Genomic DNA, 16,456 nt, shown 5'->3' on the forward strand with positions numbered 1-16,456 from the left:
TTACCCGCCTGTGTCAACTTCTGTTTGTATCTGTCTCTATCTCTTTCTTCACCCACATTTTTCTCTACAACACTTCTTGCTTCTCTCTTCCCATTTCCTTCTCTTTTCTTGCTCTTTCTGCTATTCCAACTGTCCCCATTTTCCTTTTTTCTTGAAGTGGATTAAAGTAATAGAAATAAAACTGTAGTCTCAGTTACTTATTTCCTACTCTTCTTAGTTGATTAAATTTCAGTAAGTCAGTGGCTCTTGTTAGCAAAATGTTTTTTTATTTCTTAAACATCTTTTGAATAATATTGCCTATACTTCTAAATTAGGAATTAATATAGTCTCAAAGAGATTATTTTAAAATTCTATATCAAATAGTGCTTTTTAAATCATTTATATTTATGTTAAAGTGTATTTGTATGTCTTTTTTCAGATTCAGAGGGCTTGACTGCGCAAATTATGATTGATGCCAACGATGGTGCTCGAGGCATAATTGAATGGCAACAGAGCAGGTAAGCCCAAGGCCCTGTGAGAGCCCTCTTCTGAGGGCCAGCCTCTGTACTATTTACAGAACAAAAGCTTATAAGGAAAAATGCATGTATTCTTTTCTCTATAGGTTTGAAATCAATGAAAACCAAGGACGTTTAACATTGGTAGCCCAAAGGAGCAAAGGGGCTCTTGGCCACGTTTCCTTATTTGTATATGCCCAGAATCTGGAAGCCCAACTGGGGCTGGATTACAGCTTTACCCCAATGGTGAATTCCTTGAGAATTACAGTGATTTAGGTCCTGTATAAATAAATCTTAAAGTAATAAACTATGATATTTTCTGCAGTAAATTAGGGCAAAATACTTCCACATGGTAGAATAGCTTCCTTCACTATTTTGTTAAAATATATAAGTTGAATTTTCAGTTATATTCTAAAGATTCTTCTGTATTTTATTAATTTATTGCAATAATTGATACTGGAGAGTTATGTTAAAGAATTTATATCATTAGGTGAACTTATCAGAGTGTTTCTCATGCTTCTTGAAAATTTAACTCATTTATTTGTTTTAACTTACTTTAGACACATTTAGTGTTTTAAAATATTTTTTACTTTATTTCTTCATGCATTTTATTAAACAAATATTTACTTACTTCTCCCCAAAATGTATTTACTAAACCTAATTTTGTCTATTTAGATTTAAAAAGATTATGCAAAATAAGGGAAAAAAAATCCCTGTTAAATACTTTATTTCACTTGTACAACTATACTGTATTTCTTTCCATTCTGTAAAAATACAGAGTGTATTTAAACATAAGACTGTCTACTTTTACTTTCATGACAAGATTCTTCATTTTGCTGATGGAGAAAGGTATAAAAACGTTGACATCATGATTCTTGATGATGATATTCCAGAAGGAGATGAAAAATTTCAGCTGATTTTAACAAATCCTTCTCCTGGACTAGAGCTGGGAGAAAATACAATAGGTAATTGATAATTTTTTATACACAGCTCCCTCTCCCTCATACTGTTTTCCTAATATGGAGCCTGATATAAAGGGATTAGATAGCCTTAATGGTTTTGTTTAGAATAAAAAATATTTTATATGGGCAACTGGGGCTCAGTCCTCCTGGGGCCCTTGTTAGACATGAATGGAACAAAACTCAGGGCGTTCCTCCTGAGAAGGAAGGAAGCTGGGACATTCATTCACCAATTTCTGTCCCTCAGTGTTTGAGGATTTCTCTTGAGTGTGAAGTCTCCAGCAGTTCCGCCCTGATTCCTGTGTGAGCTGATGCTGTACTCACTTAGAGAGAGACCCACAGGCAAAGGGAACTGCTGGAGGTGACTCAGTAGTGGGCCTCGGGGGTATAGGTGAGCCTCTGATGGCATCTGCCACAGTCATGCATTAACATTTTATAATTTTTTCATATAGGTCTTAAGTGTTTTACTTGATTCCTAGGTATTATTGCTGTGAAGTCCCTTTTCTCTTACATTTTTAGTATAGTTATAACATGTATAGAGATATTATAATAATCTTTACAAATACTTGCTCTGAAGCAGACTTTCTAATTTGGGCAGCTGTCCTGACACTTCCTAGTTTGTTGGCTTCTATAAATAACCTGTCTGTGCTTCAGTCATCGGTCCTGTGAAGTGAGAATAATACTAGGAAATGTCATAAAGAATTAAATAAGTTAATATATATAAGCAATTTTTAAGTTCGCAGTAATATTAGTTGCTGTTTCAGTCATTATTACTAATATATCATTATTAGTGGTAATAAAAAGTAAAATCTCAATTTTGAAGGCTAATCCACTTATACCTTGAACTCTTATAATTGTTCTAATTATTTTCTAAGAAGGCAAGTAATGTTGTCTAGAAAACAGGACTAGTTCTGACTCTTGTTTTTCATTGTTTTTATTTTTTGTTACTTAAAAAAAATTATTGATTGATTTTTTTTAGAGAGAGGAAAGGAGAGACAGAAAAAGAAACATTGCTCCACCATTCCACTCATTTATGCATTCATTGGTTGACTCGTATGTGCCCTGACTGGGGATCAAACCCTACTACCTTGGAGTATCTGGACAATGCTCTAATCAACTGTGCTACCTGGCCAGGGCTTTGTTGCTTTTATGCCTGTAACCTGGCTGGCTGCTTCAGGACAGCGATGACAGACGTTATTGTCTTGTTTCTGTTTTTAGTGGCAGTGCTTCTAATCTTTCAACATTAAGTTTGTTATTTGCTGTTGACTTCTGAGAGAGATCAATTGATCAGGATGAGGAAGCTCACTTTTATTCCAAGCTTACTGAGTATTTTTATATCATAAGTGAATATGTTTTATTAAATGCTTTAAAATTTTATTTGTTTCTTGGCAATGGGAGTCCTTAACATAATGATGTGGGGGAAAAGAAATCCCTTGTTTTTAAGGTGATCAAAAGAAGAGCTGGCCTAGTTTACGATGAAGCATCCACACACTTCCCAGCACTTATAAGTAATTCTATTGTCATTTATTACTTTAACATTTTTATTTTGGCAGCCATAATTACTGTCCTTGCTAATGATGATGGCCCTGGAGTCCTATCATTTAACAACAGTGAGCACTTTTTTCTGAGTGAGCCAACAGCTCTCTATGTACAAGAGAGTGTTGCAGTATTATACATTGTTCGGGAACCTGCACAAGGACTGTTTGGAACTGTGACAGTTCAGTTCATTGTGACTGAAGTGAATTCTTCAAAGGAGTCTAAAGATCTGACTCCATCCAAAGGCTATGTTGTTTTGGAAGAAGGTGTTCGATTCAAGGTACAGTATGAACCTTCACTGACAATGACTAATTATTTTTTATATTTACAAAATAATATTAGAAGAGCATCCTAGGTCCTAGAAAGAAAAAAAATCTTTTCAGCATAGGTATTAAGTACAGACATAATTAAATTACTGTATGACATTACCATAGTGCTACATAGTTTATAGAGAGTGCAAGTGGAAAAATTTGCTTTGTTAATTATAGTGCAATATACAAATAATAAAAAAGTGTATGTATTGCTATTTTAGATTTTAAGCATATTCAGATGAAATACTTGAATTTATAAATCTACAAACCATGAACTAAAATAAATCTAAATCATTTTTTGTAGTCATTAAGCCTCAGCACAATCATTACTTCTTGCCACATTTTTATTAAGCAAAATATAACTGCTTACTTCAGACTAGTTTCAGAAGCAAGTATCCTACGTGAACATGAATAGCTTATTGGAGAAGAAAATGCTGGATTTCAATAATTACAAATGTGATCTATACTCTCAGAAGTTTATCTTCAGAAACCTCTTTTCCTATATATTTTTAATTGTGTTTCTGTTACTAAATTTTATTTTTAAAACACAGTTTAAGTTTAAAATAGCTCATTGCATTAGTTTAACACATTTTTAAGCCAACTATATAATGAAGTATGGTAATTCTCAAATAATGTACTTAAAACCATTCCATCTAAGAACAATCTATCTAATAATTAAATAATTTTATTTATGATCAGTTTGTGTAAACTTGAACACATTTTTAAATGCATATTCATTTTCATGTTTAATTTTTTATGTTTTTGTAAATTTAGAACTTTTTATTGATTTTTTTCAAGGACACTAACATTTTGATTTAGATATTAAAAAATTTAAATTTGAAGTACTTTAAGAATTTGCTGTTGCTTTACATTCACATGGATTTTTAAAAAATGTTTTAAATTATATTAAAAATTTTAAAGTATTTTAAATTATTTTATTGTGGTTTTTTTTTTTAAAGACTATTTCACCATGTATTTAAATACTCTGTTAATTAGGCAAATTAAATGTTAAAGACATTGAAATAAGTAAATTTTTCATTCACACACACAACGGCTGTTTTCCACACATGTTTTGATTTTGAGATATAAGCAATGAAATACACAAATCTTAAGTGGATGGCTCAATGACTTTAAAACATGTATATACCCATGTAACTACCAGTCAAATTAAGATATTGAACATTATCATCACTGAAAAGTTTTTCGCTCTTCTTAGAGATAACTACTTTCTTATTTTTATCATTAAAGATTAATTTTACTGGTTTCTTTAACTTCATATGAATACAGTCATAGAGTATGACCTCTTTGGTGTCTGGCTTATTTTGTGCAATGTAATTTTTGAGATCTGTATGGTTACACACATCATTAGTTCATTGTTTTTTTATTGTTAACTAACATTTCATAGACTAGATCACTATTTGCTTATCCATTCTCTTGTTGATGAGCATTTGGGTTTTTTCTAATTTGAGCCTTACAGTGATCATAACTGTTTTTTAACAGCAAATCCTAGACTAGTATGAAACGAATACAATTGTATAGCTAAAGCAGGATAAAGAACTAGCAAAAAATGAATATGTAAATGTAATTTTTAATCAGTGTTATATTTAAATGCCATAAATATTTATTTTTAAGGGTTTTTATTGTATTTTTCCATTACCATTTATCTCTCTATACCTCCCTTTTCCATCCAATCACCACACTGTTGTCCACATCCATGGGTCCTTTTTCCTTTTTGCTTGATCCCTCACCTCCTAACCACCCCCCCCACCATAGCTGTCATCCTGCTCTCCATCTTTGAGTCTGTCTGTTTTGCTTGTTCTGTTAGTTCATTAGATTCCACATATGAGTGAAGTCATATGGCATTTGTCTTCCTCTGACTGGCTTATTTCACTTAGCGTAATGTTCTCCAGGTCCATCCATGCTGTCGCAAAAGATAAAATTTTCTTCTTTTTTATGGCTAAGTAGTATTCCATTGTAAAAATGTCCCATTGTTGTTTTATCCACTCATTTAAATATACATATATTTTTAGACACTTCATTACAGTGTTGAAAGGCTTAAAGCTAGTAGCTGGAAAGAGTTGTAACAGTCACATTGTGGGGATCAGTATTAGAGTTTAAGAAAAGGTGATGTTTTCCACAACATTATTTTATTGTCAAAAATGTTTAGCAGATTTCTCTGTTGTAGAAATACTATATTTTAGTAACTTTGTCTTTTGACTTTGTTTTCAGGCCCTACACATATCTGCCATATTAGACACGGAACCAGAAATGGATGAACATTTTGTTTGTACCTTGTTTAATCCGACTGGAGGCGCCAGACTAGGGACACGGGTTCAAACCCTGATAACAGTTTTACAAAACCAGGCCCCTCTGGGACTATTCAGTATCTCTGCAGTTGCAAATAGGTAGTTTGTTCATAAGGAAATTGTCACTTCTGAAACTAAGCAGGAAATATTTTTTGACATAAAGAAAATGTAGAAGCAAGTTGATCTTTGACTTTCTTAAAAGTGGTCTTTTAAAAAAAAAAAAGGATTTTATTTATTTATTTCTAGTGAAAGGGGAAGGGAGGGAGAAAGAGAGGGAGAGAAACACTGATGTGTGGTTGCCTCCTGTGCACACCCAACCATGGACCTGGACCGAAACCCAGGCATGTGCCCTGACTGGGAATCAAACCAGTGACCCTTCAGTTCACAGGCCAGTACTCATTCCATTGAGCCACACCAGCCTGGACAAAAAGGAGTCTTAAAAAGAGCTCTAGCAAATAGACCAGAGAGGCCATATGCCCTCTCATAACAGGGACCATCAGAAACCTAATCATGTCTTGCATAATGATGTTATTAAAATTCTTACTTTCTTAGAGTTTATACTTTCAGATAATGGTTTGCACTGCTTTTTTTCAATATAATTAAAAGTGATACATAATAAAAATTATATTTAGTTACTCAGACTAAATGAATGACTCTTCAAACATATATTAACATGATTATGGTTTAAAATTCCCTCTGAAAGATGAAGATATTTATTTTTCATATCTTAAAAATATTTTAATAGATCTAGTTTCATTAATACATTAAGAATTCCTGACTTATTTTTTTTTCCTATAACATGTTTATGGTTTATATTAGAAATGACAATGTTTCATTTATTTTTTAGAATATGCAGCATGAAGTTACTGTCAGTGTTTTGTTATGATCCTAGTATCAGTGTTACATTTATACTTAAAAAAAACTTCATAAATGAATATTTTTGAGCTCTAGAGTCTAGTCTTACTGCTGTATACAATTGGTGGATGGATCTCACCTTGGCTAGTATAAATTTAAAAGTGTATAAAATGTATTCTAGCAATGTGATATATATTTTAATAAGTAGAAATTATGCTCTTTTTCTGCTTTTCATGATGTATTTGTTTCATTTAGAGCCACCTCTATAGCTATGGAAGAAGCCAACAGGACTGTATATTTAAGTGTTTCACGTACTAATGGCATTGATTTAGCTGTGAGTGTGGAGTGGGAGACAGTATCTGAAACAGCCTTTGGCATGAGTATGTTTTATTTCTTATGAGAACAAAATTCTATAACCAAGAAAGATTGCATGTATAAGATTTACATATTCCCTGATGAATTCTATATTATGGATCTATTGAAAATGGAGAACAGATATCTAATTCTTTTATTGTATCCACAAATATTTTTTGAGTGCTTATTATGTGCCGGGCATGGATTAAACTCACAGAGCTTAGAATTGGGGGGTGGGAAGCAGAAATAAAACAAGCAAAGATCAATGTGTAGTTTAAACTATAATGAATGTTTTAAATGGGAAGTTCTTAGTGTTGTGAGAACATAAATGAATGCTTCTCAGGTGTATCATAGTCTAAACTAAGACAAAATGCTGAGTAGGGGTTGATTATGCAAAGACCTGGGTGAGGGGAACATGGAAGAAAAAGCGGGAAATGAATGAGGCAAAAGTCTAGAGTCATTTTTAAAAAGCATGTAAATGAGTGGACATTGTGTTAGAAACAAGGAGACTGTTGAATTTGAAGAGTTAGGCACAACTAGATCATTCAAGAGGTTGAAGAACATGTTATGGACATTTGTCTTAATTCTAGGGTTAATGGAAAGCTTTTGAGTCGTTTAGACATTAGAGAGTGTTACTATGAATATATGGCAGAAGGTGGTATTATCACATTTGCACTTTGAAGGTATTCTCAGTGCCATTTTAAGAACAGGTTTCATTGTATGCTACACTGGGTAAAGTTTGGAAGGGATTATACAGTAGTAAACTATGATTTATGTTTTTCAGGAGGTATGGATATTGTGTTTTCCATATTTCAAAGTTTTTTTGATGCGTCAGCTTCTGGCTGGTGTTTCTTTACTTTGGAAGATTCAGTATATGGTATAATGTTAAGAAAAGTGTCTTCTACTATTTACCGATGGCAAGGGATTTTTGTTCCACTTGAGGTAAAAGCATTGCTTATTTTATAATGTACAAAATAAGATGTACATATAAATGTTGGATGCCTCACAAGTTATTGTTACTCTTATTGCTTATTTTCTAGGATTTAAATATAGAAAATCCTAGAACTTGTGAGACCTTTCAGATTGGTCTTTCTCCCTACTTTGTGGTTACTCATGAAGAAAGAAATGAAGGAAAGCCTTCTGTTAACAGTGTGTATACATTCACATCTGGACTCAAATTATACCTGGTAAGAGAAACAACAACAAAAAAAGAACTACTTTTTTTGTAAATTGCTTTATTTAAGAGAAAAATTAGATTTGTAAGCTTGATCTAAATGGAAGATAATGTATGTTCTATGGTCATGTGAACAAGAGCTTTTGCTGGTTGATACACATTTGAGCAAGGTGTCTTAGTCCAGGGATATTTTTATCTTTCCTGGAATGACCCCTTGGTAGGCATATCTGGGGATCAGAATGATTTTTCAAGCTAACGCATACTATTACTGTGTTCATATCTTCTTTTAGTTCTAGTCTACTTTAAATTTTTTTTCTCACTGTTCTGCGTTCCTTGCAGGTACAAACAATAATTATTTCGGAAAGTTCTCAAGTAAGATATTTTACTTCAGACAGTCAATATTATTTAATTGTTGCAAGTCAAAGAAGTGATTCTGAATTAACGCAGGTTTGATTCTTTTAAAATGAAACTTTTTCTTTTTAATATTAATACTATAATTAAAGTTCATCAAATATATAGTCTGTAGGATTAATATAAAATAACACCATAATTTGGGGTAAAGAAGTACAGTAGAATATATATATTGATTAGTTATAGTTAATTTTTGAATAATAGAGTTATGAATATTATGCTATCTTCAAGAGCCAGAGTAAGTGTAATAAAAAGCCTGAACATTCAATTAGTATTTAAAGTGAGTAGAAAAATGTTATGGAGAAGAATCATACAACTGGACAGATGGCACTGCTAAAAATTCATGACTAACATTGCCAAATGGGCACTCACCATCACCCCCAAAATTCCATTTTTCTTTAGTAAGCTGCATCTGGTAATCCTAAAAATACTTATATGATAATTTTGTCATTTCTCACACACCCTTACCTACTTCTCTTCTTCTCATTTTCAGCTTATGATCTTGTTGAAATGAAAATTACCAGAGAGGAGTTTACTGATCTTCCCAACACCAAATTCAGAAATCCTCTTGACACCCAGTCTTATTCCACCCTCTGGGTACAGTGGAGGGAATGTTCTTTCTCCTCTTGTAGCTGCCACTCTTGTACTCGCAAGGTTTAGTTATTCCTTTATGTCTGGAATCACTAGCATCTCTCTCTATATATAGGATTTATTACAATCAGCATAAATCCTGGATCTCCAAGCTGAAAAAGGGATTCTTCTGATCCCCTCCCCTTTTACTTTGTTTTGTTTCTTCTGTCTACAGTAAGATGCCTTGAAAGAATTATCTCCTTTCTTTGTCTTCACTTCTTCATGGTCACTGATGACAGAGTTGCAGATTTGTGGATGGTTTTCTATCATTTTTGTACAGTGCTTCCCATCGCCATGCGACAGTTCCTCAGATGTAAACCAGCTCTGCCCTTGGTTTCTAAAGGAGATCAGGATACCACAAAGATTTTCCTTTGTTTCTTTGTATCCTTTTCAGTCTCTATGGCCAGTTCTTCCTTCCTTTTCTGAATTTGGAGTTTTCCAGGTTCAGTTTTAGTTCAACTTTCTTTTTTATTTCTCTTGATTCACTCTGGGTTTAAATATTAGCTATAGGCTTATGTCTTCCAAATTTATTCGTATCCATGCCTCCGTATTCCAGGCTTATATATCTTAATGCCTGTTGGCATCTCTGCTTAAATACATTTAAGGTATCAAAGATTTAACATAGCCGCACCGAATTTCGGATTTTCTTTATGAAACTTGTTCAGTGCTTGCTTTCCTCTCAGGAAATAGCAAACTCATAAATGCAATTGCTCTGGGGTATATCTTTCTTGAATACTCCTTTTAATTCCTTGACATCTAATTTATTATTAAGTGTTTTTGACTATGTCTTTCAGTAATTGAGTACAGACATTGTTTTTCCAACTCTGCTTCTTCCTCTCTAATCCAGGTCCCCCTCGTTTCTCTCCCACACTGTTAGAGTGGCTTCTAGCTGGTTTCTGAACTTCTTCTCTGACCCTTGGATCCATTCTCCATCAAGTGACTGGAAGTAATATTTTAAAACATTAATTAATATTGTCTTATTCCTCACTTTAAAACTTCACTGATTTCCAATTATACATAGTGTAAATCTCAGTTATTTAATATGAACTATAATTAGGGTAACCATTTCTCCTTATTTTCCCAGCATAGTATTGGATTATGCCTGTTGTCCTGATGTAACTACTAATATTGTTTGTTTTGCTCTCAAAGATCCCTGTGATAAATTATATGGTCACTTTAACAAAAGATACCTCACTCTTACCTCTCTAGTCTTGCCAGTCTTCATTCCCCCAACACTAGTACTTTTCTTCCAGTTGGAACAGTCTTCATTAAGATGATGATAAAGTTTTCTGCCTTGGAAATTTTGTCCTTCTCTACCTTTATTTCTCTAGTATTCCCATAATTCTCTCTCACACCATACCAGTTGTTACCTTTAGCACTTGTATCAATTTTATAATTATACATTTATTTAATTATTGATGTGTTTGCCTTTTACTAATACTTAATAACTAATAATATCAATAAAGGAAGATATTTCCCTATTCATATCTCCTAGTCTAAGGCCTGGTTCATATAAGGTTCCTAATTTTGAGTGAATTAATAAAATTCTTTCTGAAATTGACCAAGTCGTATAAAAAGCAGGTAGATGTGGGATTTTCTTTTAATTTTAAATGTATGAACACTCACCCTGAAACCTTGTATGCATTGCCATCTTCAGGACTAATAAGTCTAGGCATTTCTCTTTACATTCTATTGCTTGGGAAGAGAGTAATGAGTGTTATTACAGCATCAGAAAGAAAGTTTCTTACCCAGTTAATTATTCATACTTAAATTAATTCACTCCTACTTTTGTCTTTCCCTATCTCTTGCTACCACTGACCCCTGCCCAGATGTCAGTTCGAAACTGATTTATTTTCCAGTAACCTTGCTTTAAAACTCATTCTATATGTTTATTCTCTCTTTTTCTCTGTCTTGCTCACTTCCTTGCTCTCTCACACACACACACACACACACACACACACACACACACACACACACACACGCATACAGATCAAAAGGGGAAGAGAGCTTAAGTTTTGCTAGTTTTATATTTATGAAAGTATCCTCCCAACTAAATTAAAAGGTTGAGGAGAATAAACATAGGATATTGGCTAAATTCTCACACGTGCTAAATTCCTAGTTGTGAAGGATTTTGTATTTGACGTTTCCTGCAGGTCTTCAGGTGGAACAGTGGAAGCTTCGTGTTGCATCAGACACTCCCTGTCCGAGGTGCACTTGGCATGGCCTTGTTCACCAGAGGAGGCTCTGTGTTCTTAGCCATTTCCCAGGCTCATGCCAGGCTCAGTTCTCTTTTACTCAGATGGTCTGGCAATAAGTTTCTTAACTTTCAAGAAGTGCCGATCAGTGGGACCACGCAAGTCGAGGCCTTGATTTCAGGCGATGATATTTACTTAGTTTTTGCCAAAACTGTCGCTGTAGGTAAGAAGATTTAGTGTTTATAATGCATGCATAGTTATTATCAAAATTATCTTGCATTCATATAGTATGTTCATATGAAAATGCTTTTATAATAATTTTTTAGATAATTCATAGAATGTTTCTTGATGGATAGGCATTGGATTTCAGCTACAAATAGTTTTTTGGGGGGTGAAATTAAGTGTTATGAGTAGTTTAAGATGTTAAAATAAAATTGGGAATGGGTGGCTGACATGGAAAGATCTCTGAAGAGCCCTGTGAAGATCTTACACCCAAAGCATAAATAGGTAACTTTTTATATGACTATACTTGGGGTGCCATGGATAATTTATAGTAGAAATAATGCTTAACAACTTTTGATAAGACTTTTAAAATGTTCATTGAATACGAATATGCTTTCTTCTGTTTAGTGGAACATTCATAAACAAAATTCCAACATTCCTAAAAAATAAAACATTTGTTGCTATGCCCTTTTTGATATCAGATCATAATTAGTGACTAACCATGTATATACTTCATGTGGTAATTGCAAAAAGTCTTGAAGTGTTTCCTACTAAGTTGTATTTCTTTTAAAATGAATTCTGAGGAATGACCTATTAAATTTGTTTTTCAGTTAATTTTAATGTTTTTATTATAGTTTTACTATGTATTTGTCTTTTTTGTAACTTTTGCCTTCAGTTTGGCTTTTATTCCATTATTATAGGAGATCAGAATTCAATTGATATTTTCATCTGGGAGCCAGGACAGTCTTCTTTGAGATATTTTCAATCCCTGGATTTTGCTGCTGTTCATAGGATTCACTCCTTCACACCAGCCTCAGGAATAGGTAAGGGCTTTTCAGTTGCTGACTAATTCTGTGGAAAGCTAGAATGATTTTAATCTCACTGAATTAGAGGTGGTGTTACATTGCCAGACACTGGGTATTTTAATAAGGATGTAAAACAAGATCTTGACAATAGTATTTCCAGAAATCATGAATTTCCAAAGGACTAATATTCTTAGAATGGGGACTATGCTTGAAAAGAATTAGAATGACTAAAACATGGAGAGAAATATTAGTGAAGGATAAAGAAAAGTAATACATTACTTTTGTCTAGAGAAAAATGAAGTGACTATATATATATATATATATATATATATATATATATTTTTTTTTTTTTTTTTTTTTTAACTAGAAAGGTATGTTTAAGGGGAGAGCCAGTATGTACATTGAAGAATTTTTTAAAGTCAGAAAATAGTTGAGAGAACTTTGCCATCCTTATTCACTCTCCCAACTTTCTTCTACAGTCTGAAACCTTTTCTTGGATTTCTGTACTATAATCTACACATCAGAAATGGAAGCGTATTTTTAACCTCAATAGTTTCTGAAACAGAGTCTGTTTGTGAGAACCCAAGGGATCAGATCAATGCTGTCTGGAGGCTATAGGATTATTTCAGGGTTGGTAAGGAGCCACTTGAGTGGGCCAGTGAGTCTAAGGCAAAGAAACCAAGGGCATTTGCGTGGTGAACTTATGGGGCTGCCTCCCCTGGCTGGTGAACAGCAGGGGGAACACTCAGTGAGTCAGCATGTCTCTTGTCAACGTGCCCAGAAGAACTTGGAAGCCAAAGCTGAGTGGCTCAGCAGGCAAGTATAGATGAGTCAGTCCTACTTTTAAATTGAGATATGGAAATTCTGTATGAATTAAACAGGACACATTTATTAGTTAGATATTACATGTAAGTCATTATTTAAAGTTATAAAGCATTTCTCATCTTCAGAGATTTCATGTTTGGTTGGAGAAGCAAGAAAAATATTAAGATAATAATTCAAGGTAGAGTCCCAGTGTCATTTGCTCTGTGAGTGCTGGAATTGGAGGGGTAAAAGGGTTACAGAGGAGAGCATGAGCTATGCCTGGGTGGGTTGGTAGGAAATATTGTGGGCAGGGGAAAAGGTCTGAGCAGAAGTGAAAGGCAGGAGTGTCTGTGGCATGGAGGGGACCATGGGCAGACTAGCGTGGTGGGGACAGAGGATTTGATTCAGGGTGTAGTAGTGGTAAGGTGGAAACATTCTAGAGTCTATACAAGTGGGCCTGAAATGTCACCCCGGGTTTGAACTGTGCTTCAGTTGCTCCAGTGGTTTCCAAACATACTGGTTATAGGAACTTTTCTCCCTCTTAAAATTTTTAGCACCTCAAAGAGTTTTTGTATTAGAAATTAAATGGAAAATTTCAGACATTTATTTATTAATTCATTTCAAAACAACAGAAATAAACACGTTACACATGAACATAACTTTTTATTTAAAAAAGAACATATTTTCCAAAACAAAAATTTTATAAGAAGAGTGGTATTTCTTTTTTGTGCAAATCTCATGTCTGGTTTAATGGACGACATCTGTATTTTCGTGTCTGCACTGTCTTTAGCTTATTGCAATAGTATCAATTATATGGCTTCTGGAAAATCCCACCATACACTTATGAAAGAATGAGAGTGAAGTAGACAAACAAAAATCTTAGTATTGTTATGAACATAGTTTTGACCTCACAGCTCTTATCTTTAAGGGTCTCAAGAACTCTTAATGGTCCTGGACAACATTCTGATCATAATCAAAGTAGAGAAATCCTTGTAGGCATTTTAAAGATAAGTGATGATCAGAGACATATTTCACAACTCCACCTACCTTTGGCTCATAGAACGTGCTGGCTATAGTAGTTTGTAACTGCCCAGGCCAGAGTCGATGTGGAAGCCCCTGTGGATGGCTAGAGATGTGGAACTGAAATCAGGAGGAACTCAATTAGGGGTTAGGTTTCGGAGACATTAATGCATGGGGGTAGTTGAACTCAAAAGTTAAAACCTACAAAGTAAATAATAGTGAACAGAATAGAGGATTTAGCACAAATGCGGGAGTTTATTCTTGCAATTTTTCTTTTAGGTGCCTGACTGTTGCCTTCTCTATCAGGCACTGTAACCTTTAGGCACTGTCACCTTTTGTCAGCTCTACTGTGGACCTGGAATCAGAGATTATTTACCTGTCATTTTTTAAAATTAAATGTATTGGAGTGACAGTGGTTAATTAAATTATATAGGTTTGAAGTGTACAATTCTATAATACATCATCTGTATATTGTATTGTGTGCCCACCACCCAGTGTACAATGTCATTCCATCACCATATATTTGACCCCTTTTACCCTTTGCTACTTTTTTGTAGATTGTTCATCCAATTTTACTTTGTTTTCATGTGTCTCACTCCTGCCTCCTCAGCTCTGTGTCCTCAGGTTCTCCTGGACCGTGGCCACTTACCATCTGGACTGTGACTTTATTTTCTGGCCTTCATACCAGGTTTGCTGTGCTGTCAGAATCCAGGGTCCATCTCTGTTCTGCTCATCCTCTCCTTAAATAACTTCTCTTTACATCGTCAGCTTCTGACAGGCCTTAGCTCTGTGATGTGATGCTGTGATAAACAACTTGAGTGACGTACTCATCGTTTGCTCAACAACTGATTCATGGAATGAATGACATATCTTTCATCATGTATTTGTATAGCTTTTATCTACTTGTCCTTTAATTTTGTACCTTTATCATTTTTGCTTCAATTTTTCAAGTGGACTAACGTCATCTTCTTAAATCACTTATTCAAAATAGTTGCCTAATAAATATTTTTTTAAGGATGAGGAGTGGTGTCTGAATGGACTGTTAATTAAAGTTACAGAGTTCTCTTTGAAGACTTTTTAAAAATATAATAGAGACATTTCCTAAAAGAATTTGTGAAAAAAAATGTGCCAGAGGCTTGTTAAGTGACACATTGTGAGGTCTCTTTATTTCTTCTGTTTTCTGTGACTTGAGGTTGTAAAAGTATGAAAAGATAATAGGTAATTATTTAGAATGGTTTATTATAGATCCCTGGAAAGCTGAAATTATGCATTAAATAATATTCAAGGGTTTTCTTATTTTGAATGCATCAAATATTTTAATAAAAGCATTAGATTAGAGCCATGACTTGACAAGAGATTATTGGGTAGTGACTGAATTCCTTAAAAGGAAAAAGAAGAATGGATATGACAAAGGCAGCAAGGACATATAAACGAATACTCCCTTTACTATTTAGTAGATATTTTTAGTGCCAATTGTGTGTCAAGCACAGTGGTAGACCCTGAGGAAACACAGGTAAGCAAAATCAGACATCATCTCTGCCTTGAAGATGTTTAACATGTTAGAGGGAAGAGAGAGATTATGTAGAAATCACAGAAATAAGTTTCTAGCTACAAACAGATAACTGCTATGAAATAATCTTGCAAGTACTGCCATAACACAAAATGGAGGGGCTTGTCCTGGTCTAAGGGACTCGCAGAAAACTTCCTTACTTAAGAAACTTTTAATGGTAATGTGTTAATGAGGCAGATATGAGCATGGCGTGGCTCTAGTTAATGGAACAGCATGTGCAGTGGTCAGATGGTAGCAGGGAGCACGAGCTTTTAAAGGACCAGGGAACCCTGGCTGGGTAGTGCAGTTTGTTAAAGCGCTGTCCTGAAATGCCAAAATTGTGGGTTCAATCCCTGGTCAGAGCACAAACAAGAAGCAACCAATAAAGCCTAAGTAAGTGGAATAACAAACCCATCTCTCTTTCTCCCTCTCCCTCTCGCAAATCAATTAAAATACTTTTTTATAGGACCAGGGAGAGGTCAATGTGGCAGTGAGTGGAGAGTGGTGCAGGCTATAACTGAAGATGTAATCAGATAGGCCAGAGAGGGACTTACAGGATTATTATCTTTATCTTAAAAGTATTGGGGTGTCTTTTATGAAAGGGTGACAAGGAGATGGAGAAGGATGGGGGCAGAGATAGAGAAAAGAGAGACTGTGTGTGTGTGTGTGTGTGTGTGTGTGTGCGTGTGTGTGTGTGTGAAAAAGGGAGCTTTGACTGCCATGGGGACAAAAGCTGTTAATAGATGTCTTGATGACAGGCTGGAGGTTCATGCCCCATTTCAGAATAAAGATTTTGGAGTTTGGAGAGTAGTAGGTTATACAGGTGGAAA

The 16,456-nt window shown here is 34.4% G+C and overlaps 1 protein-coding gene across 1 annotated transcript in view; it reads left to right on the forward strand.

The window, feature by feature from the left end:
* The window catches only part of ADGRV1 (adhesion G protein-coupled receptor V1), a gene marked incomplete at its 5' end in the record, with an annotated part of 466,202 nt that overhangs the window by 93,881 nt on the left and 355,865 nt on the right, over positions 1-16,456 (forward strand). The window contains 11 exons of the mRNA XM_090278998.1: positions 419-497; positions 602-740; positions 1,318-1,459; positions 3,007-3,269; positions 5,530-5,705; positions 6,717-6,841; positions 7,600-7,757; positions 7,856-8,002; positions 8,329-8,436; positions 11,184-11,448; positions 12,149-12,271. Coding sequence (XP_090135124.1) covers positions 419-497; positions 602-740; positions 1,318-1,459; positions 3,007-3,269; positions 5,530-5,705; positions 6,717-6,841; positions 7,600-7,757; positions 7,856-8,002; positions 8,329-8,436; positions 11,184-11,448; positions 12,149-12,271 — 1,725 coding nt within the window. The remainder of the gene's footprint in view (positions 1-418; positions 498-601; positions 741-1,317; positions 1,460-3,006; positions 3,270-5,529; positions 5,706-6,716; positions 6,842-7,599; positions 7,758-7,855; positions 8,003-8,328; positions 8,437-11,183; positions 11,449-12,148; positions 12,272-16,456) is intronic.

This window comes from Furipterus horrens, unplaced genomic scaffold (assembly GCF_987537825.1).
Source record: "Furipterus horrens unplaced genomic scaffold, mFurHor1.1.pri manual_scaffold_5, whole genome shotgun sequence".
NCBI classification, from domain to species: domain Eukaryota; kingdom Metazoa; phylum Chordata; class Mammalia; order Chiroptera; family Furipteridae; genus Furipterus; species Furipterus horrens.